Source organism: Cyprinus carpio, chromosome A19, assembly GCF_018340385.1.
Source record: "Cyprinus carpio isolate SPL01 chromosome A19, ASM1834038v1, whole genome shotgun sequence".
NCBI classification, from domain to species: domain Eukaryota; kingdom Metazoa; phylum Chordata; class Actinopteri; order Cypriniformes; family Cyprinidae; genus Cyprinus; species Cyprinus carpio.
Window position 1 is genome coordinate 13,756,615 of NC_056590.1, and position 27,757 is coordinate 13,784,371.

A 27,757-nucleotide genomic window follows, 5' to 3' on the forward strand; every position below is an offset into this window, starting at 1 on the left:
CCAAAGTGGAAGGGATGTGAGAAAAAGAAGGTAAATGCAAAAGGCAAGAATAAAATCCCCAAAGTTACAGAGGAAACTATTGATGAAAAATGTTGATTTGGAGAGTGTAAATGCTGATAGCTTTGACTGCTTGGGTCAAAGTTTGCCAACAGAGGTCCTGGTGAAAATCTTTTAGTTTGCAGTTATCCAGGATGAAGCCATACCTTTTCTGTGCAGGTGAGGCACGTACTCTGTATTTGTGCTATTCAGTATCTCTCCAACCTTGCTACAGGTACTATATTTGCTTTATATTTATAGTTCATTTATATGCCGTCTTTAAAGGGTTGGCAGATTTTGCCATCTATGGAATGCAGGTGCATCCTCTCCAATCCTGTGTCAGTTGGCTACTGCTGGATTGAACCCGGTAAGAGTCAATTACCTGGGACAGAACAGAAGATTAGAAACACTATAGACTGGCTAGTTGAAAACAGGTCAGTGGTTGAACCAAACAATTTAATTTTTTATTTTTTTTTAACTGGAAGAACTTATAATCTTTTTAATGTGAGATAATGCATAGCAAAGCCTCATTTATCCAAAATAGTTGAGTTTTGTTGTGTCCGTTTCCTGCAGATTGTCTCTCAGTTGAGAGAGTTTTCCCTTTGCCACTGGAAAAAACATGCTGATTATGTAGATTCATGTAATAATAATCCATCTGCTGTGAAATTTTGTGACTGCTATTTGAATCTGTTTTTGGTTATGTCTGTGCTCTGTTTTTCTAGAAAATTTCACAATCATGCACCAATCGTAATTCTCTCAAGCTGTCTTACTGCACAGGAATGACAGAAACAGCCTTCCAAAGCCTTGGTGCTCACTATCAATCATTAGAGAATATAAATTTGCAACACTCATAGGTTTGTATGCAAACTGTTTACTTAGATTTGAAGAGACATTTACCTAAAAAAGAAAATTCAGTTTTATTCACCTTGATGTCATTCCAAAACTCTGTATGGCTTACTTTCTTCTAGGGAACAGAAAAGAAGAAATTTTGATGGACTTACAAATTATGGACTACATGTATTGTTATATTAATTACTTTATGATATTTTTGTGGGTTCTGAAAAGCTTTTGTCCATGGTGCATGGAAAAGAGTAACTATAGTCAGTATAAAGTCACATATATTAAAACCATGGAGTCACAGGGGTATTGGAATGACGAGGGGGAGTAAATGATTACTGCTTTTTTTTTTTCTTTTCAATTTAAACTTTTTTTTTAAGAATGTTAAGTATTTTTGTCAATTTTTGTAGTATACCACACACATTCATTCATTTTATTTGACACAGCATGTTTCACTGCTTCACTACATGCTACCCCTTATACCAGTTTTGTATCTTTTTTTTCCACACACAGTTTAATGTTGATGGTCTGGTGTTCTTCCTTGAGGCATACAGCAACCAAATAAAGAAAATTTACTTCACACACAGCACCAAGAGTGACAAACTGTTCAGTGCTTGGTCTATATATATATATATATATATATATATATATATATATATATATATATATATATATATATATATAATAAATATATATATATATATATATATATATATATATATATATATATATATATATATATATATATATATATATATATATATATATATAACCAAGTTCAAAGTAACTTGTTAATTTAATCCATCCAATCAGCGGCAGTGGAAACCTATATAAACCACTCCTTACCTCGGGTCTCTGACAGGTCTTCTGGCATGCCACTGTTTTCTCTGATTCTGCTAGGGAAGTCCTGGGAGTGTATGTGTTCGGGCCAAGTCTCAAGCTTGAGCCCCCTACCAAGGGTAGCAAGCCAAATATGTTTACTTCCTCTGCCATTTAAAGATGATGTGAATTTTATAAAATGTCTTTATTAGAAGAGTATGTGAACTTTTGAACTGAATGTCTGTTTGTTTCGGATTATGCAAATGTCTCTGATATTAAAGCAAGTTTGCCGTCCTGAGCTCAGGGTGCTGGAGATCAGTACTAAAATATATGGAGGATACTGCCAGCTTCCTATCTGTATTAAGGCTTTGCAGATTGGATGCCCTAAACTTCAGGTATTAACCTAAAATGTGCCAAAAACATCATAGCCAGTAGCCTCTGAGCTCTGCCTTGTGAGAGTAAGTCTTGATTTTGAAATAAGAAGAAAGTGAACATTGATGTGCCCCACGCATTGGTGAAAGTGTAATGTAAACCACACACATATGAACATCACATAATTTGATGGACATTCCATAAATGTATTCTTATAGTTTATAGTATGAAATGATACCTATGAATAATATGCTGCTTTAACTCTAATTTGATTCCTTGTCTTGTGTAGGACTTGAGTGTCTATATTGGGGCCTTTACTTCGACAGCAATACCATGGTAGCATCCAAGAAAGGAATACACATGCTTGCCATTTTCAGAAGAAGACATGGAGATTGCCATGGGACATCTCACACATGGTGGTGGAGCTAATTTGTTCTGCTCCCTGAACCTCAGTTGTACTAAAATCACTTCATCTGCACTCAGGTAATGATGTAGCTGTGCATATACTGTACATATATTACCCGCCAAAAGATAGAAAGTGCATGTATTTTCGTAATTTTCAGTAGTTTGTTAAAGATGTTCTGGTACCATTTTTAATGTTTCACAGGTTATTAATAAGACAGTCACCAGCACTGAAGTACTTGAATCTGTCTTCTTGCCGGTATCTGCCCAGAGGACTCAAAAGAATACGTCATGGTCGAGAAGACATTCAGCTACTACTGGAAAAATTAGACTGAACGTGTATTGCAGGAACTCTTATATTTAATTCATTTTAAAGGGATATGCCATGCCAAAATGAAAAATTTGTTATTAATCACTTACCCCCATGTCGTTCCAAACCCTTAAAAGCTTCGTTCGTCTTCGGAATACAATTTCAGACATTTTGGATGAAAACCAGGAGGCTTGAGACTGTCCCATAGACTGCCAAGTAAAATACACTGTCAAGGTCCAGAAAAGTATGAAAAGCATCATCAAAATAGTCCATCTGCCATCAGTGGTTCAACCGTAACGTTATGAAGCTACGAGAATACTTTTACATCTTTTACTCTTTACACGAAGAAAACAAAAATAACAACTTTATTCAACAATTCCTCTCCTCTGTCTCTCCCCACATCACTGTAGCGCCATTTTGGAGAATCTGAGCAGTATGCAGATGTCGTACACTCTTCTGTATCAGCCGCATATATAGAAAAGTATCCTTGTGGCGCGGCTGACACAGAAGAGCGTAAGCTGCCTGCATACTGCTCAGATTCTCCAAAATGGCGCTATGCTGATTTGGAGAGAAACAGAGGAGAGGAATTGTTGAATAAAGTTGTTATTTTTGTTTTCTTTGTGTACAAAAAGTATTCTCATCGCTTCATAACGTTACGGTTGAATCACTGATGGCAGATGGACTATTCTGACGATGCTTTCAAATTTTTCTGGACCTTGACAGAGTATTTTATTTGGCAGTGTATGGGACAGTCTCAAGCCTTGCGGTTTTCATCCAGAATATCTTAAATTGTGTTCCAAAAAACGAACAAAGCTTTTACGGATTTGGAACGACATGAAGGTAAGTGATTAATGACAAAATTTTCTTTTTGGGGTGGAGTATCCCTTTGAAGTGTACAAAATGTAATTTCTAGGAAAAGGCCACTTTTTCTCTTTGTCAGATTTGTAAGTAAAGTTTTTCCATAAATATTTGTTTGTCTTTATTACCCTAATCTGCAACCATTTTTCTCTTGTTCATGTACTGGTAGGCAATAAATGTTGAATGTTGACTTTATCACAATGTAAACAAGCCATGTTTAACAAAACGGTATTTAGAATGAAAGAGATTACTGACTTGAAAATTATCAAATAAACTGTCATATTGCAAATTGTGTGTTTATTTTAATTGTTTTGAACACATAGCAGAGAGAGCATGAGTTAAAAAGATGAAATATAAAATTTAAGAGTACAAAGCATTTGCACTTTTACTGATGCTTTTCTAAATTTCAGTTTAAAAATGTATGTTATAATCTTGTAAGCAATGCACACTGAAACTGAAAATGAATGTTAAGTGATACACACATACAGATTTGGTATTTGGCATAAGTAGAAATAGAACAGTCTGATTGTGGTTAATTAAGTGAGAATATATTGCATAGCATTTTGCATCCAATCTTAAATCTACTTTTTTAAAGCAAGCAGACTCAGGCCAGTGTTGGGGTCTCTTACACATCGCTCCACAAGTTGCAAGTAAGTGAGGTTCTCTTGTGTGTTGGGATCAAAGAAACCTTTGGTGTCATCATCTGGATTGGAGAGGATCTTGTTCATCTCCTCATCAAAGTACCCTCTTTGGTAAGCCACCTCCACAGGAACACGATGGCTGTGCACAGGATCAATGATGCCCCCAGTGGCGATCTGAGCTTCTAACAGACGAATACCGTGGTCCTTGACAATCAGATCTTTTTTCAAGGCCTGGAACAAGGAGATTATGTTCCCTGTGTTAGGGTCCTTGTAACCAGTGACCGCCCGTTCTGCAGAGAGCAGTTTGTTTTTCCATTCTGCCCCAACAACTCCTTCAGCCACTGCCTGTTCTACTGACAGTTTTTTATTCTTCACTGGGTCGACCATGAAGCCAGTGGCAGCCTGGGCCTCAAGCAAAACCAGAGATGTTCCAGGTGTCAGAAGTCCCTTATTTTTGGCTTCGGAGATGTTCATGGTTTGTTTGGTAGACTGCACAAATACACCAGCGATGCTATTTGTTCCTTTCAAGTATTTTCGCACAGAGTCCATTTCACTCACATGATCAACTGTGACTTTTCCGGAAGTGAGGTCTTTGTAAATTTTCTCATCAATGACTTTGGACTGCAGCAACTCATCAGCGCTCACGTCCTTTCTGATACCTTGAAAATTTTGTTTTTGGGTTGTCTCTGATGTTATTGTTGTAATGGTTTGGGTGCTTGTTCCTGATTTCTGTGATACCACTGTCAGAACTATTTCTAAAAACTGTTCTATAGTTATTGTTCCTGATTTAAACTGCTGCACCAGTTCTCTCCTCCTTTCCTCAGAAATGTAATCTGAGTACAGCAGATCCCAGAGTGTCACCAGCTGTCCTTGGAATTTACCTCCCGCTTTCATTGTGGTTGTAGATTTAAGGATATTCTTTGTATGTTCATCAATGAAGAAGTAGAACTCGCCCTTTTTTGCAATCACAAGGAGGCTAAGGCCAGTGTTGGGGTCTCTAACACACCGCTCCACAAGTTGCAAGTAAGTGAGGTTCTCTTGTGTGTTGGGATCAAAGAAACCTTTGGTATCATCATCTGGATCAGAGAGGATCTTGTTCATCTCCTCATCAAAGTACCCTCTTTGGTAAGCCACCTCCACAGGAACACGATGGCTGTGCACAGGATCAATGATGCCCCCAGTGGCGATCTGAGCTTCTAACAGACGAATACCGTGGTCCTTGACAATCAGATCTTTTTTCAAGGCCTGGAACAAGGAGATTATGTTCCCTGTGTTAGGGTCCGTGTAACCAGTGACCGCCCGTTCTGCAGAGAGCAGTTTGTTTTTCCATTCTGCCCCAACAACTCCATCAGCCACTGCCTGCTCTACTGACAGTTTTTTATTCTTCACTGGGTCGATCATGAAGCCAGTGGCAGCCTGGGCCTCAAGCAAAACCAGAGATGTTCCAGGTGTCAGAAGTCCCTTATTTTTGGCTTCGGAGATGTTAATGGTTTGTTTGGTAGACTGCACAAATACACCAGCGATGCTATTTGTTCCTTTCAAGTATTTTCGCACAGAGTCCATTTCACTTACATGATCAACTGTGACTTTTCCGGAAGTGAGGTCTTTGTAAATTTTCTCATCAATGACTTTGGACTGCAGCAACTCATCAGCGCTCACGTCCTTTCTGATACCTTGAAAATTTTGTTTTTGGGTTGTCTCTGTTGTTGTTATTGTTGTAATAGTTTGGCTGCTTGTTCCTGATTTCTGTGATACCACTGTCAGAACTATTTCTAAAAACTGTTCTATAGTTATTGTTCCTGATTTAAACTGCTGCACCAGTTCTCTCCTCTTTTCCTCAGAAATGTAATTTGAGTACAGCAGATCCCAGAGTGTCACCAGCTGTCCTTGGAATTTACCTCCCGCTTTCATTGTGGTTGTAGATTTAAGGATATTCTTTGTATGTTCATCAATGAAGAAGTAGAACTCACCCTTTTTTGCAATCACAAGGAGGCTCAGGCCAGTGTTGGGGTCTCTAACACACCGCTCCACAAGTTGCAAGTAAGTGAGGTTCTCTTGTGTGTTGGGATCAAAGAAACCTTTGGTGTCATCATCTGGATCGGAGAGGATCTTGTTCATCTCCTCATCAAAGTACCCTCTTTGGTAAGCCACCTCCACAGGAACACGATGGCTGTGCACAGGATCAATGATGCCCCCAGTGGCGATCTGAGCTTCTAACAGACGAATACCGTGGTCCTTGACGATCAGATCTTTTTTCAAGGCCTGGAACAAGGAGATTATGTTCCCTGTGTTAGGGTCCTTGTAACCAGTGACCGCCCGTTCTGCAGAGAGGAGTTTGTTTTTCCATTCTGCCCCAACAACTCCTTCAGCCACTGCCTGCTCTACTGACAGTTTTTTATTCTGCACTGGGTCGATCATGAAGCCAGTGGCAGCCTGGGCCTCAAGCAAAACCAGAGATGTTCCAGGTGTCAGAAGTCCCTTATTTTTGGCTTCGGAGATGTTAATGGTTTGTTTGGTAGACTGCACAAATACACCAGCGATGCTATTTGTTCCTTTCAAGTATTTTCGCACAGAGTCCATTTCACTCACATGATCAACTGTGACTTTTCCGGAAGTGAGGTCTTTGTAAATTTTCTCATCAATGACTTTGGACTGCAGCAACTCATAAGCGCTCACATCCTTTCTGATACCTTGAAAATTTTGTTTTTGGGTTGTCTCTGTTGTTGTTATTGTTGTAATGGTTTGGGTGCTTGTTCCTGATTTCTGTGATACCACTGTCAGAACTATTTCTAAAAACTGTTCTATAGTTATTGTTCCTGATTTAAACTGCTGCACCAGTTCTCTCCTCCTTTCTTCAGAAATGTAATCTGAGTACAGCAGATCCCAGAGTGTCACCAGCTGTCCTTGGAATTTACCTCCCGCTTTCATTGTGGTTGTAGATTTAAGGATATTCTTTGTATGTTCATCAATGAAGAAGTAGAACTCGCCCTTTTTTGCAATCACAAGGAGGCTCAGGCCAGTGTTGGGGTCTCTAACACACCGCTCCACAAGTTGCAAGTAAGTGAGGTTCTCTTGTGTGTTGGGATCAAAGAAACCTTTGGTGTCATCATCTGGATCGGAGAGGATCTTGTTCATCTCCTCATCAAAGTACCCTCTTTGGTAAGCCACCTCCACAGGAAGACGATGGCTGTGCACAGGATCAATGATGCCCCCAGTGGCGATCTGAGCTTCTAACAGACGAATACCGTGGTCCTTGACGATCAGATCTTTTTTCAAGGCCTGGAACAAGGAGATTATGTTCCCTGTGTTAGGGTCCGTGTAACCAGTGACCGCCCGTTCTGCAGAGAGCAGTTTGTTTTTCCATTCTGCCCCAACAACTCCTTCAGCCACTGCCTGCTCTACTGACAGTTTTTTATTCTTCACTGGGTCGATCATGAAGCCAGTGGCAGCCTGGGCCTCAAGCAAAACCAGAGATGTTCCAGGTGTCAGAAGTCCCTTATTTTTGGCTTCGGAGATGTTCATGGTTTGTTTGGTAGACTGCACAAATACACCAGCGATGCTATTTGTTCCTTTCAAGTATTTTCGCACAGAGTCCATTTCACTTACATGATCAATTGTGACTTTTCCGGAAGTGAGGTCTTTGTAAATTTTCTCATCAATGACTTTGGACTGCAGCAACTCATCAGCGCTCACGTCCTTTCTGATACCTTGAAAATTTTGTCTTTGGGTTGTCTCTGTTGTTGTTATTGTTGTAATGGTTTGGGTGCTTGTTCCTGATTTCTGTGATACCACTGTCAGAACTATTTCTAAAAACTGTTCTATAGTTATTATTCCTGATTTAAACTGCTGCACCAGTTCTGTCCTCTTTTCCTCAGAAATGTAATTTGAGTACAGCAGATCCCAGAGTGTCACCAGCTGTCCTTGGAATTTACCTCCCGCTTTCTTTGTGGTTGTAGATTTAAGGATATTCTTTGTATGTTCATCAATGAAGAAGTAGAACTCACCCTTTCTTGCAATCACAAGGAGGCTCATGCCACTGTTGGGGTCTCTAACACACCGCTCCACAAGTTGCAAGTAAGTGAGGTTCTCTTGTGTGTTGGGATCAAAGAAACCTTTGGTGTCATCATCTGGATCAGAGAGGATCTTGTTCATCTCCTCATCAAAGTACCCTCTTTGGTAAGCCACCTCCACAGGAACACGATGGCTGTGCACAGGATCAATGATGCCCCCAGTGGCGATCTGAGCTTCTAACAGACGAATACCGTGGTCCTTGACGATCAGATCTTTTTTCAAGGCCTGGAACAAGGAGATTATGTTCCCTGTGTTAGGGTCCTTGTAACCAGTGACCGCCCGTTCTGCAGAGAGCAGTTTGTTTTTCCATTCTGCCCCAACAACTCCTTCAGCCACTGCCTGCTCTACTGACAGTTTTTTATTCTGCACTGGGTCGATCATGAAGCCAGTGGCAGCCCGGGCCTCAAGCAAAACCAGAGATGTTCCAGGTGTCAGAAGTCCCTTATTTTTGGCTTCGGAGATGTTCATGGTTTGTTTGGTAGACTGCACAAATACACCAGCGATGCTATTTGTTCCTTTCAAGTATTTTCGCACAGAGTCCATTTCACTCACATGATCAACTGTGACTTTTCCGGAAGTGAGGTCTTTGTAAATTTTCTCATCAATGACTTTGGACTGCAGCAACTCATAAGCGCTCACATCCTTTCTTATACCTTGAAAATTTTGTTTTTGGGTTGTCTCTGTTGTTGTTATTGTTGTAATGGTTTGGGTGCTTGTTCCTGATTTCTGTGATACCACTGTCAGAACTATTTCTAAAAACTGTTCTATAGTTATTGTTCCTGATTTAAACTGCTGCACCAGTTCTCTCCTCTTTTCCTCAGAAATGTAATCTGAGTACAGCAGATCCCAGAGTGTCACCAGCTGTCCTTGGAATTTACCTCCCGCTTTCATTGTGGTTGTAGATTTAAGGATATTCTTTGTATGTTCATCAATGAAGAAGTAGAACTCGCCCTTTTTTGCAATCACAAGGAGGCTCAGGCCAGTGTTGGGGTCTCTAACACACCGCCCAAGTTGCAAGTAAGTGAGGTTCTCTTGTGTGTTGGGATCAAAGAAACCTTTGGTATCATCATCTGGATCGGAGAGGATCTTGTTCATCTCCTCATCAAAGTACCCTCTTTGGTAAGCCACCTCCACAGGAACACGATGGCTGTGCACAGGATCAATGATGCCCCCAGTGGCGATTTGAGCTTCTAACAGACGAATACCGTGGTCCTTGACGATCAGATCTTTTTCCAAGGCCTGGAACAAGGAGATTATGTTCCCTGTGTTAGGGCCCTTGTAACCAGTGACCGCCTGTTCTGCAGAGAGCAGTTTGTTTTTCCATTCTGCCCCAACAACTCCATCAGCCACTGCCTGCTCTACTGACAGTTTTTTATTCTTCACTGGGTCGACCATGAAGCCAGTGGCAGCCTGGGCCTCAAGCAAAACCAGAGATGTTCCAGGTGTCAGAAGTCCCTTATTTTTGGCTTCGGAGATGTTCATGGTTTGTTTGGTAGACTGCACAAATACACCAGCGATGCTATTTGTTCCTTTCAAGTATTTTCGCACAGAGTCCATTTTACTTACATGATCAACTGTGACTTTTCCGGAAGTGAGGTCTTTGTAAATTTTCTCATCAATGACTTTGGACTGCAGCAACTCATCAGCGCTCACGTCCTTTCTGATACCTTGAAAATTTTGTTTTTGGGTTGTCTCTGTTGTTGTTATTGTTGTAATGGTTTGGGTGCTTGTTCCTGATTTCTGTGATACCACTGTCAGAACTATTTCTAAAAACTGTTCTATAGTTATTGTTCCTGATTTAAACTGCTGCACCAGTTCTCTCCTCCTTTCTTCAGAAATGTAATTTGAGTACAGCAGATCCCAGAGTGTCACCAGCTGTTCTTGGAATTTACCTCCCGCTTTCTTTGTGGTCGTAGATTTAAGGATATTCTTTGTATGTTCATCAATAAAGAAGTAGAACTCGCCCTTTTTTGCAATCACAAGGAGGCTCAGGCCAGTGTTGGGGTCTCTAACACACCGCTCCACAAGTTGCAAGTAAGTAAGGTTCTCTTGTGTGTTGGGATCAAAGAAACCTTTGGTGTCATCATCTGGATCGGAGAGGATCTTGTACATCTCCTCATCAAAGTACCCTCTTTGGTAAGCCACCTCCACAGGAACACGATGGCTGTGCACAGGATCAATGATGCCCCCAGTGGCGATCTGAGCTTCTAACAGACGAATACCGTGGTCCTTGACAATTAGATCCTTTTTCAAGGCCTGGAACAAAGAGATTGTTTTGCCTGTGTAGGGGTCTGTGTATCCAGTGACTGCTCGTTCTGCAGAGAGCAGTTTGCTTTTCCATTCCATGCCCACAACACCTTCAGCCACTGCCTGCTCTACTGAAAGCTTTTTGTTCCTCACTGGGTCAATCATAAAACCAGTGGCTGCTTGAGCCTCAAGCAAAACCAGAGATGTTCCAGGTGTCAGAAGTCCCTTATTTTTGGCTTCGAAGATGCTCATTGTCTGTTTTGTTGACTGGAAATATACACCAGCAATACAGTTTGTTGCCCTAAGATATTTTTGAATAGATTCCATTTTGTTGATTTCTTCATCATCTAATTCATCATTGATAAGTTTACTCATCATTTCTTTTGAGATGATTTTTGCCTCAAATAGCTCACTTGCTGACACTTGTCTTCTAAGACCTTTAAATGAATGCTTTTTTGTGGTTACTTCAATTATCATTGCTGTCACCATTTCTGTTATCTCGCCTATTGATAGTTTCTTTTGTTTGTATTGGTCAAGTATTTCTTCCCTTTTCTCTGTAGATATATACTCTGAGTGTAGTGCATCCCAAAGTGATACACGTTTATCTGCAAATTTACCAGCATTGATGATCACTGATTTTTCTTTAAAGATCTTTATTATTTGTTTGTCACTGTAGGTTGAGGTTTCAGCACTCTTTTCAGGCACTGGGAGAAGCAGCAGGCCAGTGGTTGAATTCCTTTCACATTTCTTCATGAGTTGATGGTAAGTAAGAGGTTCTTTTGTTTCTGGGTCTGAAAACCCTTTTTCACTGTTTATAGGATTTGCCAGAAGATCACTGGTCTCATTATTCAAGCATCCTTTCATTATTGCTTTCTGAACAGGCAGCCTGTAGCTGCCAATTGGCTCAATAATTCCTCCTGTGGCAAGCTGTGCATCTAAGAGGTTCAGTCCATGTTTTTGAGGGATGAGACCTTTTTGCATTGCTTCGAATAAGCATATTTGCTCATCTGTGTATGGGTCTGTGAAGCCAGTGACAGCACGTTCAGCCAACAGTAAGTGCTCCAGTATCTCTGGTCCAATAAGTTGAGTTCTGACAGCCTCCATGACTGTGTGATGTGTGTTTTGGATTGGATCAATAACATATCCAGTTGCTGCCTGAGCCTCAAGCAACAACAGTGCTTCATTGGAAGTGAGTAATCCTTCAGTTTTTGCCATGTATAAACTTAACACTTTTCCTGATGGATGAAGCTTTACTCCAGCAATGCTTCCAGTGCCTTTCAAGTACCTTTGAACAGATTCAAGTTTAACCATGTTTTCAAGTGTCTCCTTACCATGTTGCACCTCATTGTAAGTTTTGGTGTCAATGATTCCAGAGTCATGCAGCTGTTGCACGGACACAGGTTTTCTCAGGCCCATAGTTGTCTTTGAATTTGCTTCTTTTTGTTCTATTGTTTTGGTTAATATGCTAACAACATCCTTTATATTTATCTTGCCCAAGCAATACTGTTCAAAGTACTGCTGCCTTTGTTCATCTGTGAAGTATACAGAATGTATTACTTCCCAAAGGGACAGTGATTTTCCAGAGAAATGTCCAAAAGGAACAACAACACTGTTTTTCTCAAATTCTTCCTTAATCTCAGCATCTGAGAGAATGTTTTGTGATTTTTCTTGTGTTTTCCCTTTTTCAGCAACTGGAAGCAGGAAAAGACCAGTATCGGGGTCCTTGATGCATCGTGCCAACATTTCCATGTAGGTCAGATTTTCTTGTGTGGTGGGAGCAAAAAATCCTTTGGTGTCATCACTTTGATCAGCAAGGATCTTGTTTAAGTCAGCATCAAAATAACCCTTTTTGAAAGCAACTTCGAGTGGTAAATGTAAACCTGTTAGGGGATCAATGATGCCACCTGTAGCAATCTGGGCTTCAAGCAGACGTATGCCATGCTGCTTTACAATAAGGTCTTTCTTGATGGCTTCGAAAAGTGATATTGTCTTGCCAGTGTATGGGTCTTTGTAACCAGTCACCGCTTTCTCAGCAGCCAGGAGTTTTTCATACAACTCTGGAACAATGACTTTCTGCTTCAAGGCCTCCTCTACAGTGAGTTTCTTGTCTTGTATTGGATCAATAATAAAACCAGTGGCAGCCTGTGCTTCAAGAAGACACAAGGCAGTCCCAGGGGTCAGATAGCCCTCTTTTTTGGCTTGGTAGATGCTCATTTTCTGATTTGACTTTTGTAATAATACACCTGCTATACAGCTTGTTCCACTAAGGAAGTTCCTCACAGTTCCCGTCTCAGTGAGGTCTTGGATTGTTAGCCTTCCCTCAAGCACATTTTTGTATGTTTTTTCATCTATTATTGCCGAATCCAGCAGCTCCAAAATGGAGACTTTTCCCCTGAGACCATCTACACTGAGGTCAGCATTTCTTTGTACTTCCTTGCTCTCAATAATCTCTAAAATAATTGTTATGATTTCTTCTATTGTGATTGTTTTGGACTTGTAAGACTTTAACAGCTCCTGCCTTTTCTCCTCAGACAAATATTCAGAGTTGATGAGATCCCAGAGTGTCACTTTCTTGTTGCTGAATCTGCCGTATCTCACAGAGACATATGTGGTATGGAGCACCTCTTTGATGCTGCCTCCTATTTTGACTCTCTTGTCGTTTCCTTTGATTGTCAAGAGGCAAAGGCCTGTGCTTTGGTCAGTGACACATCTGGACTTAAGCTGCATATAAGTAAGGTTTTCATGAGTGTTTGGGTCAAAGAATCCTTTTGTGTCATCAGTTGGATCGCAAAGGATCTGATTCATTTCGGTATCAAAATATCCTCGTTTATAAGCAATATGAACAGGAATGCGATGGCTATTTACAGGATCAATAATGCCCCCTGTGGCAATCTGGGCCTCTAGCAGACGTATACCATGATCTTTCACAATTAAATTTTTCTGCATTGCTTGGAACAGTGAGATTTTCTTGCCAGTGTAAGGATCTTGGTAACCTGTCACTGCCTTCTCTGCTGACCTTAATTTCGCATGAAGATCAGCCCCTACCACTCGTGCCTTCACTGCATCATCTACAGAAAACTTCTGATTAGCAATTGGGTCAATTATGAATCCTGTTGCAGCCTGGGCTTCAAGAAGAACAAGTGATGTTCCTGGCCTCAGAATTCCTTTTTGTCTGGCTTGGTAGATTGACATTATTTGGGAGTCAGGAAGCAGCACACCAGCAATGCTTGGTTTACCTTGTAGGTACATTTGCACAGATTCATTATCTGTAACATCTTTTACTGTCTTTTTTCCTCCTCTGAGATCTTCTAGATCATGCTCTGTGATGATGTCAGCCTCGGCGAGCTGGTTTGCAGTTACTTTTTCCCTTATACCTTCGAAAACGACATTAGCTGTTTTCACTGAATGTTCAATGATCTCCAGGACTTTGGTGACTATAATTTCAATTGTGAGTGTTTTGTTTCTGTATTGCTGGATAAAGTCTTGCCTTTGCTGTTCAGTGAAATATTCAGACATAAGTAATTCCCAGAGCGAAACAGTCATTCCCATGTATTTTCCACATGTCACTTTTACCATGACACCCTTGAAGACTTTTTTGATGTCATAGCCAATGAATGTGTGATTCAGACTGCTGGATGGATCCTGAATGGGCAATAATGTGAGTCCTGTATAGGGGTCAATGACACAGCGATCTAGCAGTTGCAAATATGTCAGATTATCGTTTGTGTTTGGGTCAAAGAAACCTTTAGTGTCATCTCCAGGATCCTCAAGGATGGCATTCATTTCCTCATCGAAGAAGCCACGCTTGTATGCTACATCCACAGGAACTCTGTGACTTTTTATTGGATCAATAATTCCACCAGTCGCAATTTGTGCCTCAAGCAATCGGATCCCATGCTCCTTCACAATCAGTTCCTTCTTCAGAGCTTGAAAAAGAGAAATGGTTTCATCAGTGTATGGGTCCTTGTAACCAGTAACTGCACGTTCTGCTGCAAGCAATTTTGCATGGTACTCTGGCCCTACAAGTTTTTGTTTAATGGCTTCATCTACACTGTATGTCTTGTTTTCAATAGGGTCAATCATGAATCCAGTTGCAGCCTGGGCTTCCAGCAGAATTAAAGCAGAACCAGGCATGATTATTCCTTGTCTCATTGCCTGATAGATGCTCATTTTCTTGTTAGTAGAGAGCACAGCTACTCCCCCAATGCTCTTTTTACCTTCTAGATATTCTTTCACTGTTTCCATTAACATCACGTCCTGGGTGGTGGTTTTACCCTTATGCAGATTTTCAAATGTCTGTTGGTCAATTATTTTTGATGCCAGAAGCTCAGCGGAGGTTACACCTCTGCGAAGGCCTTTAAATGTGATGTAAATCGGAAACAGCAGCAAACCTGTTTCTGGTGCTACAGTGCATTTCTTTATCAATGATGCATAGGTGAGGTTTTCTTGAGAGTTTGGATCATAGAATACTTTTAGAACATCCACCTGGTCTCTAAAAAGATCTTTGTCATAGTGACCTTTCCCATAGGCTTGTTCTTCTGTTAGGTAGCACTTTTCAATAGGGTCATAGATCCCTTTGGCAGAGATCTGTGCGTCCAGTAATCTTATGCCATATTCTCTTGGGATTACATCTTTCTGCATGGCCTGGAAGAGTGAGATTTGTTGGTTGGTGTATGGATCTGTGTAGCCTGTGATGGCCTTCTCAGCTAATTGAAGTTTCTCTTTCATTTCATGTCCCACAATGCCTTCCTTTACTGCATCTTCTACAGACAATGCCCTGTTTTTGAGGGGGTCAATGATTCCTCCTGTTGCAGCTTGAGCTTCTAACAGTGCCAGATATGTTTCTGGCTTCAATAAGCACTGCTTGAAGGCTTGGTATATTGTAATTGTTTCGTTTGAATGTTCAAGGAACACTCCAGCTACTGGCCCCTGGAAACTGCTATTTTCCTGAGCTGGCATTTTTTGTGTATGTGTGGATTTTCTTGCACCAGGGTCTGTGGATTACATAGGAATAATTATTAGTCATGCATGTAAAAACTAGCCTAACCTGTTCATTTATGTTATCCATATATTTTGTTTACTATAGAAAAGGCAAAACTGTACACCACAGAATCCTGTTGAAACTTGTGTTTGTGCAAGCAATGAAAGTATTCTTCACCCCTTTTACATCTTGTCCTCACAAGAAAAAACTTCTTGAGCATTGCATCATTGGAAAAGTCTGCATGTGCTTTGTTTAGCGTCAACCTTGTAAGCACTGGGAAACTGGAAATACAGGATTCTGATGTATTCTTGAAGAATGTAAGGATAAAGAATCAATGACTTAGGCTTTTCACTTGTCAGTTGTATAATCATGCATAAAGGGTCTGTCTCTCTCTCTCTCTCTCTCTCTCTCTCTCTCTCTCAATTAAATTTAAGTGTTCTTTATTGGCATGATAAAAACTATACATTTGTATTGCCAAGCAATTGCAGCTGGGCTGCTTACAAAAAGTGTGCATGTGTATTAACAGAAAGAAGAAGAAGATGATTTTCACAGACAGGGTCACATAGTTGGATAAGATGGCCCTTTTTCAGTGAATTTTAGCTCCACTATGCTGAATTTCATGTCTCACTATTTTAATGATTTTATAACAAGGATGTAACATCTTTGTGTAAACACTAAATGTTTTCTAAGTGATGTTTGCTTTAAATGATATCTTAGTTACGAAGTATCTCTGCTGCAGTCAGCCATGAATAGCATTCTTTTAGCAAAGCACAAACGGGTGGTTAACCCTTACAACCCCCAACCCCCCCCCCCCCCCCAAAAAAAAAATAAAAAAAAAAAAAACCAATGCTTTCTAAATTTCTTGGATGCAGACAGTGTCAGGTATGAATAAGGACTTCTGAAACCATAAAGTCACAAAATGTACATTATAATACCTGGTCATGGACAAAGGTAACCCTGGACCACAAAACCAGTCATAAGGGTCAATTTCTCAAATTTAAGATGTATACATCATCTGAAAGCTGAATAAGTAAGCTTTCCTTTGATGTATGATTTGTTGGGATAGGGCAATATTTGGCCAATATACAACTATTTGAAAATATGGAATCTGAGGGTGCAAAAAAATCTAAATACTGAGAAAAACACCTTTAAAGTTGTTAAATTAAGTTAACACATTTTGAAGTGTTTTAATGCATTCTACTATTTTTCTTTTAACTAAGAATACTTGTCAACATATAACTTATTCAGTGTGCAGTCATTTCATGATTCATTATATATATACAGAAAGACTTACTGTACTTCTGTAATTCTGTAGATAGCCTATTTACTTGCCCCACAACTATGACGTACCAGGCAAAGTTATTCATTGCAACACTGTTGTCTGTGGCAACACCTTGCTTATGTTTTGGCCTTCTTCAGTTGAAAGTCACTTTTGAGAAAAGTGTCTAAATGCTTCATGTAAATATTTGACCAGTTCTTTAACCATCTAAGAAGTGCATTACTTTATATAATCATCCCTGTTCAAAGGTGTGCATGTCTGCACTGTCTGCAAATATTTGCCCTTTCATAAGGCATTTTAGCTCTTTATTGCGAAGAGGTGTGGTCAAACAAGTGAGCATATGGTAAACATTACATTCATAAGAACATGAATTATGGAACACACATTCAGTTAACTGAAAATCCTTGCTCTACATGAAGTTAAAACTGCTACCGTTTTAAATGACAATACAATTACAAAACCAATATTTAGATTGTTATCTGAGACCACAAAAAGTTTTACTACTTGAAATCATTCTTACCTCTTTTGGTTGTTTTTGCTGGAAGCTTCAGTCAGGATCCTGGTAGAGTCCAGTTAAGGCTGTGTTTTTCTGCTCACTAAGGATTGATGTGGGTCAAGCACACTGTGAGCCCCCAGTGAAAAACTGAGAATGTTTCCTTTCTTTCCTCTGTTTAATATACAGTCAGGGCCAAACTCCACCCTCAGGAACACTCCCCTCTCTCAGTGGAGATAAAACAAATACCTTGCAGCCAAGTGAAGGAATAGCTCTCTCATTGTTGAAAAAAATATGCACAGAAACCCAAAGCAAAAACAATAGCAGTTATTAAAAACTGAATTCATATTAACCATATTTTTTAAGTCAGCAAAGACTGAGCTTTGTGTGTTACTTTAAATGGGGTTATTAGGGGAAAGAACTGACTGCCAGTTTTTTTTTTCTCCCTCCACTGCATTCACAATTGGGGGCTGACATTTCAGACTGTGGCAGAGCAATGTATCAACCTCATGTACAAACTTATTATGAAAACCTGTTCTCATGAATGATTTTATCATTACATTTCATTAGTATTCTCTCAAGTTTGTGCACGGTTTCTGTTAGTCATTTCAAATTATGTAAATTTATTGCATGTAATGTTGTCTCTGTTGTCACAGAAGGCATGGTCATTGAATGAGATCCTGCTCGACCTGCAGTTTTGGGTTTTGTGGTGCAAATGTCCTTGAAGGAAGCAAGTATCATACATTAAGGCAGTATTATAGAACTTGACAGTATTATTATATTGTATACTGCTTATTCAGTGCACCAGTGTAAAGAACATATATAAGTAGAAAGTCTCTTAAGCTTACAAAGGCTGTATTTGTTTGGCCAAAAATACAGATAAAAAAAAAGTAATATTTTGAAATATTATTACAATTTAAAATAACAGTTTTCTATTTTAATATATTGTAAAATGTAATTCATTCCTGTGATAGCAAAGCTGTAACTCCTCCTACGTGTTTCACAATACATGTTATTGTAATTCATATTTATATCTTACAGTAGCTTTAGTACAGTAGCCCTTTTATTGTGACATTTCTTTTAGCCTTATATGTGCAAAAATTTGCATATTGAAGACAGGATCATATTGCTGATTTGACAGAACAGGCAAAGCTGAAATCCTTGAGTGTGAATGTTAGGCATGTTGCCAAACCCACACCGACCCTCCTCTTGTAACTTTCTGTTGTTGAAGCCGTTACAGGCAACATGTTGTAGCTGTTCCAGAAGTATTTTAAATTCCTCATCTTTCAGTGAAGATGGCTTGGTATGTTGACTTGCCCAAACTGGATTGCATACTAGGTCTTATATATGATTCTTGGTGGGGACAATTTCAGTAGGCATAAAATGAGATCCTGTTCTACTGTACCTGCCACTTTTGGTTTTTGGATAAACATACCTCAAAAAATGGACAGACCATTAATTAATAATGTCACACATAAGTGGAGATTGGTTTAGACTTGTTAGCTTGATGGAAAAATAATGTAATCATAATTTTTTGGTTTCTGATAAACACTTTTATCTAAGCAATTTCTGCACAGATCTGACTGTGAGGCATTTACAGGAATAAGTAACAGAAATCATTCTACATTGTTGCAATTCATGCTGAACTAATCTTAAACCCTCAGGAAAAATCTGATCTTTTCAACTATCTTGTAATTATTTTAATTTACATGTACGGAAATGATTTTGTAATTATTTTCAAGGAGCCAAACAGGCATAGCTTTGCCAAAGTGAAAGGTGAGGTTGTTAATATGTGTGTGTGTTTATGCATAGTGCGGTTTGAGAGACTTATAGGACAATAGATTCAAGTGTTAGTACCAGTTTCGCTGTGTTAATACAATTTTTTACAGTATTTGGTTAATACTAGTGTTCCAATTCCTTTTGTTAGAGATGTTCCCAATCACCGCATACATGTTCAAACAGTTCCAGAATTCTAGAGTACTTGTATTGTTTCTCTTTCTGATTACTCAGTCCTTCCTACATTTATAATGCAGATGCAGTCAAGAGGAACTGACAGAACAACTATGTAATACTTGGCCAGAAGAAACAAGGTGTGGCAGTTTTACAGTCTCAAGTATTAGTTTTCATTCCTTGGAAGAAGATAAAAAATCTTTGATAAGATTTAGACCTCATTTATCATTTACCTCCAAAATAAGGTGTGGAAAAGTTTATCTTTTCTTTTTAAAAAAATGTTCATTGAGGTTCTTAATGTTGCATGAGCCGTTTTATACATAGCATACTAATGTTGCATTATACATATATATATATATATATATAGTATATATATATATATATATATATATATATATATATATATATATATATATATATATATATATATATATATATATATATATATTGCCTACCTATATAGACATATCTCATTTTATTTTCTATCAACACATTTTAAAAATAAAAAAGATAAAATGCATTATGTAACATCAAAATTAATTAAAAGATTAATTAAATAATAATAATAATAAGGAGGTAGATTTGTCCTCAAGCTGTAGGAGCTTTTTTTTTCGTGGAATAATTGAATTAAATTTAACATAATTTAATTGTTTGTGCCAGAGGAAACGATAATGGGTATTCATAAACATATTCATAAATTGTTCTACAGTCAACTGAATATCAACAACAGATTGTCAATATTATGTGAATTGAATTATATTTAGTTGATATTAAAACTTCTGAGGTGAACCAAGCCATAGTCACTATTTATAATAATTTTTAATAATAAATATAATTGTTTTGGATGCTAAATTCATAATGAAAGTAAATGCTTCATAGGGTTGCTACATATTCTAAAGAGTTTGTCATATCTTCCCTGGAAAACTCTTGAACAGTTAAGTTGATAACTGAAAACTGACGTTTTTTTTATTATTAATGTTGTTGCATTGAGTTTCCTGATTACCAAAACCTTCAGAATACAAACAGTTTTATTGCAGTGAGAGATTAAGGTTTATAAAGTTTTTTATAAATATTTTTCTTACACAAATGCTCAGCTTTTATAATATAATAGATAATATCATTTTATAATAGATGAGTGCAATTTTATGGACTTCAAATTTTGGGCTACCATCCACTCCCCTTTATAAAGCATGGATTATCCTGGACATTATTTAATATAACTCTTGACTGGATTCGTCTGAAAGAAGAATGTCATATACACCTAGGATGGCTTGATGGTGAGTAAATCATGGGGTTATTTAAATTTTTGGGTGAACTATCCCTATAATGCAATTTAACCTTCTGAAAAAAAAAAAAGAAAAAAAAAGAATTTAGTTCCCCACGGTGACACGAGTCCCCATAAGTTGGTGTGTATTCAGGTTTAGGTCCCCACCGGGATAAGATGTCCAAACACACACACAGAGACAGAGCTAACAGCGGAACCGAGGGTAGTCACATAATCATAAAAAATAAAATAAAATAGGCCTGCCATCAGTTGTCAGAAGTTGAAAGTGATATCTTTGTGCCTCTTGGTCTGAGCATGCAAAAGTATGCCAAAATACATACATATATATATATATATATATATATATATATATATATATATATATATATATATTATATATATAGATATATATATATATATATATATATATATATATATATATGAAGCAGGTCTCTACAATCATACCCAAATACCTGCCCACCCAGAAACACATAAAACTGTCAGGAAAAACCAAGAGTTACTCCTGCTGAAACCATAATTTTGCTATCCAGATCTGTGTGCTACTCTGGGTTTTCTAGCATAAAAGCAATGAAATCATAGTAACTTTCTGTTTGCCTCATTCCAGCTGTGAGATTTTAAAATAATGATAACTCAATGAAGGCGTAACACAGCAGAATTAATTTAGGTTAAGAAGTTAATTTGGTTAAATTAATTTGAACAGCAGTTTCCCTGTTACTGGTCTCACTCACGGTATCTATTTACTGCCTTTCCCAGGACAAGGCATCACATTTTCTGCTCATTGTTCTTGTCTTGACACCCACAATGTCCTGAATATATAGCAGTAAGTAACAAGTATGAGAAACAGCACCTAACGTAATGTGATTCAGATTAGTAAGAAGAAAACATTTTGGTACATGATGCAGAATTCTGCACATGCAAAACAAACACTGGGATAATTAATATTATGATTCTGCTACTGACCAAGAAAACAGCACCACCTTTTAACCTTGTATCAAATTTGACCTACATGGCAATGAACTTTCCATAGAAAAACAAACTTTTTTAACAGAATGAGGCCTTTTCTTTTTTTTTCAGCATGACAACAGGGCACAATTTACTGAGTCTGGCTGCAAAGCAAACCTCATCACCTAGCATCAGTGCCTGACCTCACTGGAAGCAAATTAGCTAATGTGTGGAAAAACTTCCGGAGGTACGAAACATGTTCTAGCAGCAATGGGAGGAGTAATTCCCTTTGTTTTGAAATGAACTCTTCTAGCACATCTGGGTGTGGAGTTCAGGTGTTCACATTCTTTGTCATTTGGATATAACGTTCAAGATGGTATCAGTTACAGAGAAAACTACTTAATTCAGTTTCAGTAAAGATAAAGAAAAGAATGGGAGATTAAACTGTTTGGTGTGGGCAAATAATTGCTAATAGTTGTGATGAAGTTTTTATATAATTTTACATTGTGATTTTAATGCAAGCAAACCTGTTAATCGCAGACTTTGATTTTGCAATGGAAGCAAAACTTGGTAAGTGTTCTGGTGGAGATAGAGCTAGAAGACTGCTTTAAATATTTAAGGCAAAGCTCAGAAATAACTACTGTATTGTATTGCATTATTAAATTATTAAAACACACACCAATTGTGTAAACAATCATTAATGCCACCATTTAATTACAATGTTTTGATGACAAGGTAATTATGATGGCAACCTTCATTTTACCTGTTTATTTTGGCTCAGTCAGGTATGTTGGTTTCTTGATTTTATATGCAAATATGGTTTAAATGAAAATTACTAGAATTTTCATGGCATTGTGTGTGTGAGAGAGAATAGCTTGAGGGGGTTTGTAACCAATCCAGTACAAAACCTGTCACAGCATGACAAACCCTTTCTATTACCCTAAGGCAAATGTCTCTAAGTTAATGTATTTAAATCATTACATAGACTTATTTAAACCCTTAAGTTAAGAAATTGAATGCTACTTCAATATTACTGGTTTTAATGCTGAGTGTATTTTTGCTGTTTCACTGATACTTGATTGTTTTTTACCAAAGGATGTGACTAACTACCAAGGAGTTGACAAAAGGGTAAACTGACACTGTACAGCAGGTATTTAATATTTATTTACAATAGGATATTAACATTTCATCTCGTAAATACCATACTCAGATCATGCATTCAATAACAGAACAGTTTCAAAGTATAACTTCTCATATTGCATCATTTTATTTATGTTAGTAGAAGAAGCAGAAGATAGGAAAATAAAACTAAAATTTTAATATAATTTACAGTACAGTGAAAAACATCATCGATTCTTTTTGTGCCTTTGGAATTCAGTCTACATTTCCAATTTTATGATTACAGTTTTAAATATGGCATGTTTTGTTAAATTACAGAGACCTTGATCTTGTAAACATCTACATTCAGTTCAGAGATCAATTTTAAATTACTTGCAGTGCTTATCAGTAGGCCTACTTAATTGCAACAACACACAAGGCTGTATTGCAAATTATATACAAAGTGAATGTACTGTGATTTACACACCAGTGTTTCTAGTACAACACTAAAACGCTTAAGATTTAGTGTTCAAATTGACTAGTAAGGGTAAATATCAGTTGACCATTATGATTTCTTCTATGGACCATTAGCGTTTTTAATTCTAATAAAGCAAAGCTGAAAATGGAGCATAAATAAAGGTAGTGGAACATGTCTGTTGGTTGAAAGATCACACTGACTGTGATTCTTTTCAAAGGAGCAATCCATTCCATATGCTCCAAAAACACAGGTGGAGTTCAAGTGTCAGTGAAAGATAGGGAGCTATTTAGTGATTGAAAACAAAGCAAATTAACATAACAAACGGGGACTTAAATTAAAAATGTTTGTCTGGGCATATTCAAGGTATCATCATTCTGTAGTAGACACAGAAAGAGACACCTGTTAAAAAATTAGACTCATTATTTATGATATTAAGAGGCCTTCATTTGATAACTACACAGTGCATGAGTTTTTCTGAAAAAAAAAAAAAAAAAAAAACTAGGAAAAGAAAAGAAAAAAAAAATTGTTTGAATTGACATTATTGGCCAGGCTAGTTAATATTGAAACAGAGAAGGGAGTGTCCCAAATAATATAGGCTACTTTTATGCAACAATGAAAATCCTACATCACTACGTTCTTTATAATCTGCAATGAGATAATAATTGTCTTTAGGCTTTAAGTCTAATGAGGGTGCACATTACATTTACAAGAAAATGAATGCAGACGTCACACAAGGTTAAGGCGCAAATGATATCCCCTTTGAATCAGATGAAGGACCAGAGGCAAATTATGGTTGGGATGTGAGCCACTTATTCCTTTTAAAGATGTTTTATTGTCATCTTTAAAGTGATTTGTGGCTAGGATCTGCAGTTTTTAAAATGGCTGTAGGGTTGGTGAATCCATTTCACTTTATCTAGTAAGACTGCATAGTTCAAAGTTTGTATTCTAGTTTACAGTAATGAAAAAACAATGTCCGTGGCAGTGCTGCCAAGACATGTAATGTTTTGTTTATTGACATGCTGCCAATCATAAGCGTCCAAATGTCCAATGGACTTTATTCCAGTCTGCAGATAGTAACAGCTCCCCTGCCCCACCTTTTATTTTATTTTTTTTTTTTTACCATACTGGCTTAAAAAGTTCAGTGTTAAAATATAACCAAATGTGTACAGATACCCTAGGGATCTTTACATAAACACAAAAATATATAACAAATAACTTATACATCTCTTTTGTAGTATCACCATATCCTCTCCAAGAAATCTAAACATTCTTAAAACTTCAATATTATTCATGTGCCAGTTTACAAGGTAATACAAAAAGAGAGGCTATAAGTATTTAACACTGGTAATAAAAAGACTGAATACAAAAAATAAATGAAAATGATTCTGCCATGAATGTTGTGCAGAATAAACAGTTTATGATATCATTTTATACTGTCACGTCAAAATGAAAAGGAAAAGTGTTAGATAAAAACATCTGTATATTTAACTAAATATATAAAAATGAAATAAAATATTAAAGCCAGTCCTTCATAGCATTATTATTCCCATCATTAAAAAAGCCCATTAGCAATATCATGCAGAGCAGGATAAATGTCCTTTTGTGTACATATATTAAGCAACTAAAGAGGGTTGATTTTGCGATAATGTGAATATTCTCCTTTCATCATAGCAACAGTTCCTGCCTGATGCTAAAGCTAAAAGGGCTTGCTTTAGCTCATCCATCTGAAGTCCACCATGTTCCCCTGAATCATAACGACGGCCATAGCTAGATGGGCTGTAAGATGAGGAAAAACCCATGGAGAAACCTGAGCCTGTAGCATCAAAACTTCCCCTTCTAGAGCCTGATCTTGAACCAGTTCTGGATCCAGACCTAGACCCTGAAGTTGATCCAGAGCCACTGATGCTGTATGGGCTGTAAAGGCCTTTACTTGACTGAGAGGATGCCTCTAGCAACCTCAGGCCAGATCCTTCCTCGATCATGCTTCTGTCCATGGCATCCTTGTATGAGATCTTGAGTTTTGTTTTGGGGCAGGTGAGGTATTTTGAATATCCACTGACATCTCTCAGTTTCTGTGCAGTGCGTGCATCCAGAGTGCCCTTCTTGACAGCATCATCCAATGAAACTCTTCCTGAAATGTCCGGTTCAATTAAACCCCCTGTTAGGTACTGGACTTCAAGGAACCGTTGGCCAGCTTCATAGTAGAGCCAACCCTTCTTTAAGGCTTGAGAGGCAGACATTTTGGTTTTGGTTCTTGGATCTTCAAATCCCTGAAAAGCTTTCTGAGCTAGGTTGATACGTTCAACCATGATCTTGTCCATCAGCCCTTTGTTCACTGCATCAGCAACAGAGAATTTCTCTCCAGTGTTAGGGTCAATAATTCCTCCTGTGCATGCTTGTGCTTCTAGTAGTCTTTGACCAGTGATGTTGTCAACTAGATTCCGATGCATAGCCTCTGTAACTGACACCTTTTCCAAAGTATCTGTATCTAAAATTCCAGCCACTGGTCCAGTTTCCTCGGCTGGATCAGTCCAGGTTGTAGCTGGTGTCTTTATGGATGGAATTGGACTCATGGGATAGGATGAGCTGGATCCAAAGGAAGATGATCGAGATCTGAAACCACTCATATTACCAGAGAGCATGTCTGCAAATTCAGTAATGGAAAGGGTTCCAGCACGGTACTGGTCTAAAGCAGACTGGTCTATGAGGCCCTTGGAGATTGCATCATCAATGTCATACTGCTGTCCAGACCTTCTGTCAGTGATCATAGACTTATTAACACCATCTGATGATGAGGTGGTAATTTCTTCCCATTCACACTCCTGCTCTGCAAGCTCAGTGTATGTTTGATGGTCAATGAGTCCTTTGCGGTATGCCTCATACACAGACATTTCTTTTCCCGTTTCTGGATCTACGATGACAACTCTACGTTTGCGGACTGAAGACTTAGAGGATGTCTTTCTTTCCCGTTTCTTTTCTTTTAGCAGTAAAAGAGAAAGTCCAGTTTCAGGGTCTGTTATGCAGCGCTCCATGACCAGCTGGAGATAAGTCAAATTCTCCTCTGTGTTTGGATCAAAGAACCCTGTGTCATCAGAGGGATCTGTTAGAATACTATTCATCTCCTCATCAAAGAGACCCCGTTTGTAGGCCATTTCAACAGGCAGGCGATGGCTCTCTTCAGGATCAATGATTCCACCGGTGGCTATTTGAGCCTCAAGCAGACGGATACCATGGTCTTTTAGAATAAGACCTTTTTTCATAGCCTGGAACAGGGAGATCACCTTGCCAGAGTATGGATCTTTGTAGCCGGTCACAGCTCGTTCAGCAGAGAGAAGCTTATCTTTAAAATTCGTCCCACCACTCCCATTTTTTACAGCTTCTTGGACATTTATTTTGAGATTTTTGATTGGATCAATCACATACCCAGTAGCTGCCTGAGCCTCCAGAAGTTCAAAGGCAGTGCCTGGTCTGATCATGTTCTTTTTCATGGCTTGGTAGACTGACAGACGATCTTTGGTAGCCTCTACATAGACACCTGCAATAGAGCTGATGCCTTCAAGATATTTCTTCAGGTCTTTACTAAGGTCCTCTACAGAAATGGTACCCTCCATGAGTGCTGTGTAGGTTTTCTGATCAATAATTTGAGAGCGCAACAACTCATCTGGGGTGATCTGCTTTCTAAGGCCCTTAAAAAGAAGTCTCTTGTCTGCCAGAGACAACAATCGTAAGCCACTCTCTTTGTCAACTTTGCATCTTTTAAGAAGTAGTGCATAGGACAGCTTTTCATCTGTCATAGGATCAGCAAACTGTTTGACATCTCCACTTGGATCAGATATCCTGTCACTGATTTCTTTGTTTATGTAGCCACGTTGCATGGCGACATCAATTGGCAGGCGGAAATAGTACTCTGGATCCACGAGGCCACCTGTTGCTAACTGGGCCTCCAAAAGCTTCAAGGCATAATCCTCGGGAACAAGGTCCTTTTTCATGGCTTGGAATAAAGAAATGACTTTACCGCTATAAGGATCCTTGTAACCTGTGACTGCTCTTTCAGCAGACAGACGTTTGTCATGGATCTCTGGACCAACGAGGACCCTTCCGGAATGGTTACCCGCCATGGTGGCTAGGATCTGCAGTTTTTAAAATGGCGGTCGGGTGGTTGGTGAATCCATTTCACTTTATCTAGTAAGGGGACTGAATAGTTCAAAGTTTGTATTCTAGTTTACAATAATGAAAGACAAATGTCCGTGCAGTGCTGTGCCAAGACATGTAATGTTTTGTTTATTGACATGCTGCCAATCATAAGCGTCCAAATGTCCAATGGACTTTATTCCAGTCTGCAGATAGTAACAGCTCCCCTGCCCCACCTTTTATTTTATTTTTTTTTTTTTACCATACTGGCTTTAAAAACGTTCAGTGTTAAAATATAACCAAATGTGTACAGATACCCTAGGGATCTTTACATAAACACAAAAATATATAACAAATAACTTATACATCTCTTTTGTAGTATCACCATATCCTCTCCAAAAATCTAAACATTCTTAAAACTTCAATATTATTAATGTGCCAGTTTACAAGGTAATACAAAAAGAGAGGCTATAAGTATTTAACATGGTAATGAAAAGACTGAATACAAAAATAAATGAAAATGATTC

The 27,757-nt window shown here is 38.4% G+C and overlaps 2 protein-coding genes across 24 annotated transcripts in view; both read right to left on the bottom strand.

Annotated features, from left to right (window-relative positions):
- Positions 1-3,914: 3,914 nt before the first annotated feature.
- On the bottom strand, positions 3,915-17,509 carry LOC109112337 (epiplakin-like). 2 transcript variants are annotated; one of them, XM_042776675.1, is made up of 3 exons: positions 17,374-17,483; positions 15,752-15,881; positions 3,915-15,587 (listed from the first exon to the last, which is right to left on the bottom strand). In XM_042776675.1, the coding sequence occupies exons 2-3, from the start codon at positions 15,792-15,794 to the stop codon at positions 4,216-4,218; spliced, it is 11,415 nt and encodes a 3,804-aa protein (XP_042632609.1). In that variant the 5' UTR covers positions 15,795-15,881; positions 17,374-17,483; the 3' UTR covers positions 3,915-4,215. The 2 variants fall into 2 exon arrangements, with proteins under 2 accessions (XP_042632609.1, XP_042632610.1); XM_042776676.1 differs by lacking the exon at positions 15,752-15,881 and having other exon boundaries at positions 17,374-17,509.
- A 5,160-nt stretch (positions 17,510-22,669) lies between these two features.
- The window catches only part of LOC109112338 (plectin-like), a 94,293-nt gene continuing 89,205 nt past the window's right edge, over positions 22,670-27,757 (bottom strand). For 21 of the 22 annotated variants that reach the window (XM_042776653.1, XM_042776654.1, XM_042776655.1 and 18 more), the window contains one exon: positions 22,670-26,010. In XM_042776653.1, coding sequence (XP_042632587.1) covers positions 24,713-26,010 — 1,298 coding nt within the window. In that variant the 3' untranslated portion in view covers positions 22,670-24,712. Of the gene's footprint in view, positions 26,055-27,757 lie in introns of all 22 variants that reach the window. The other variant, XM_042776674.1, reaches the window with a different exon arrangement.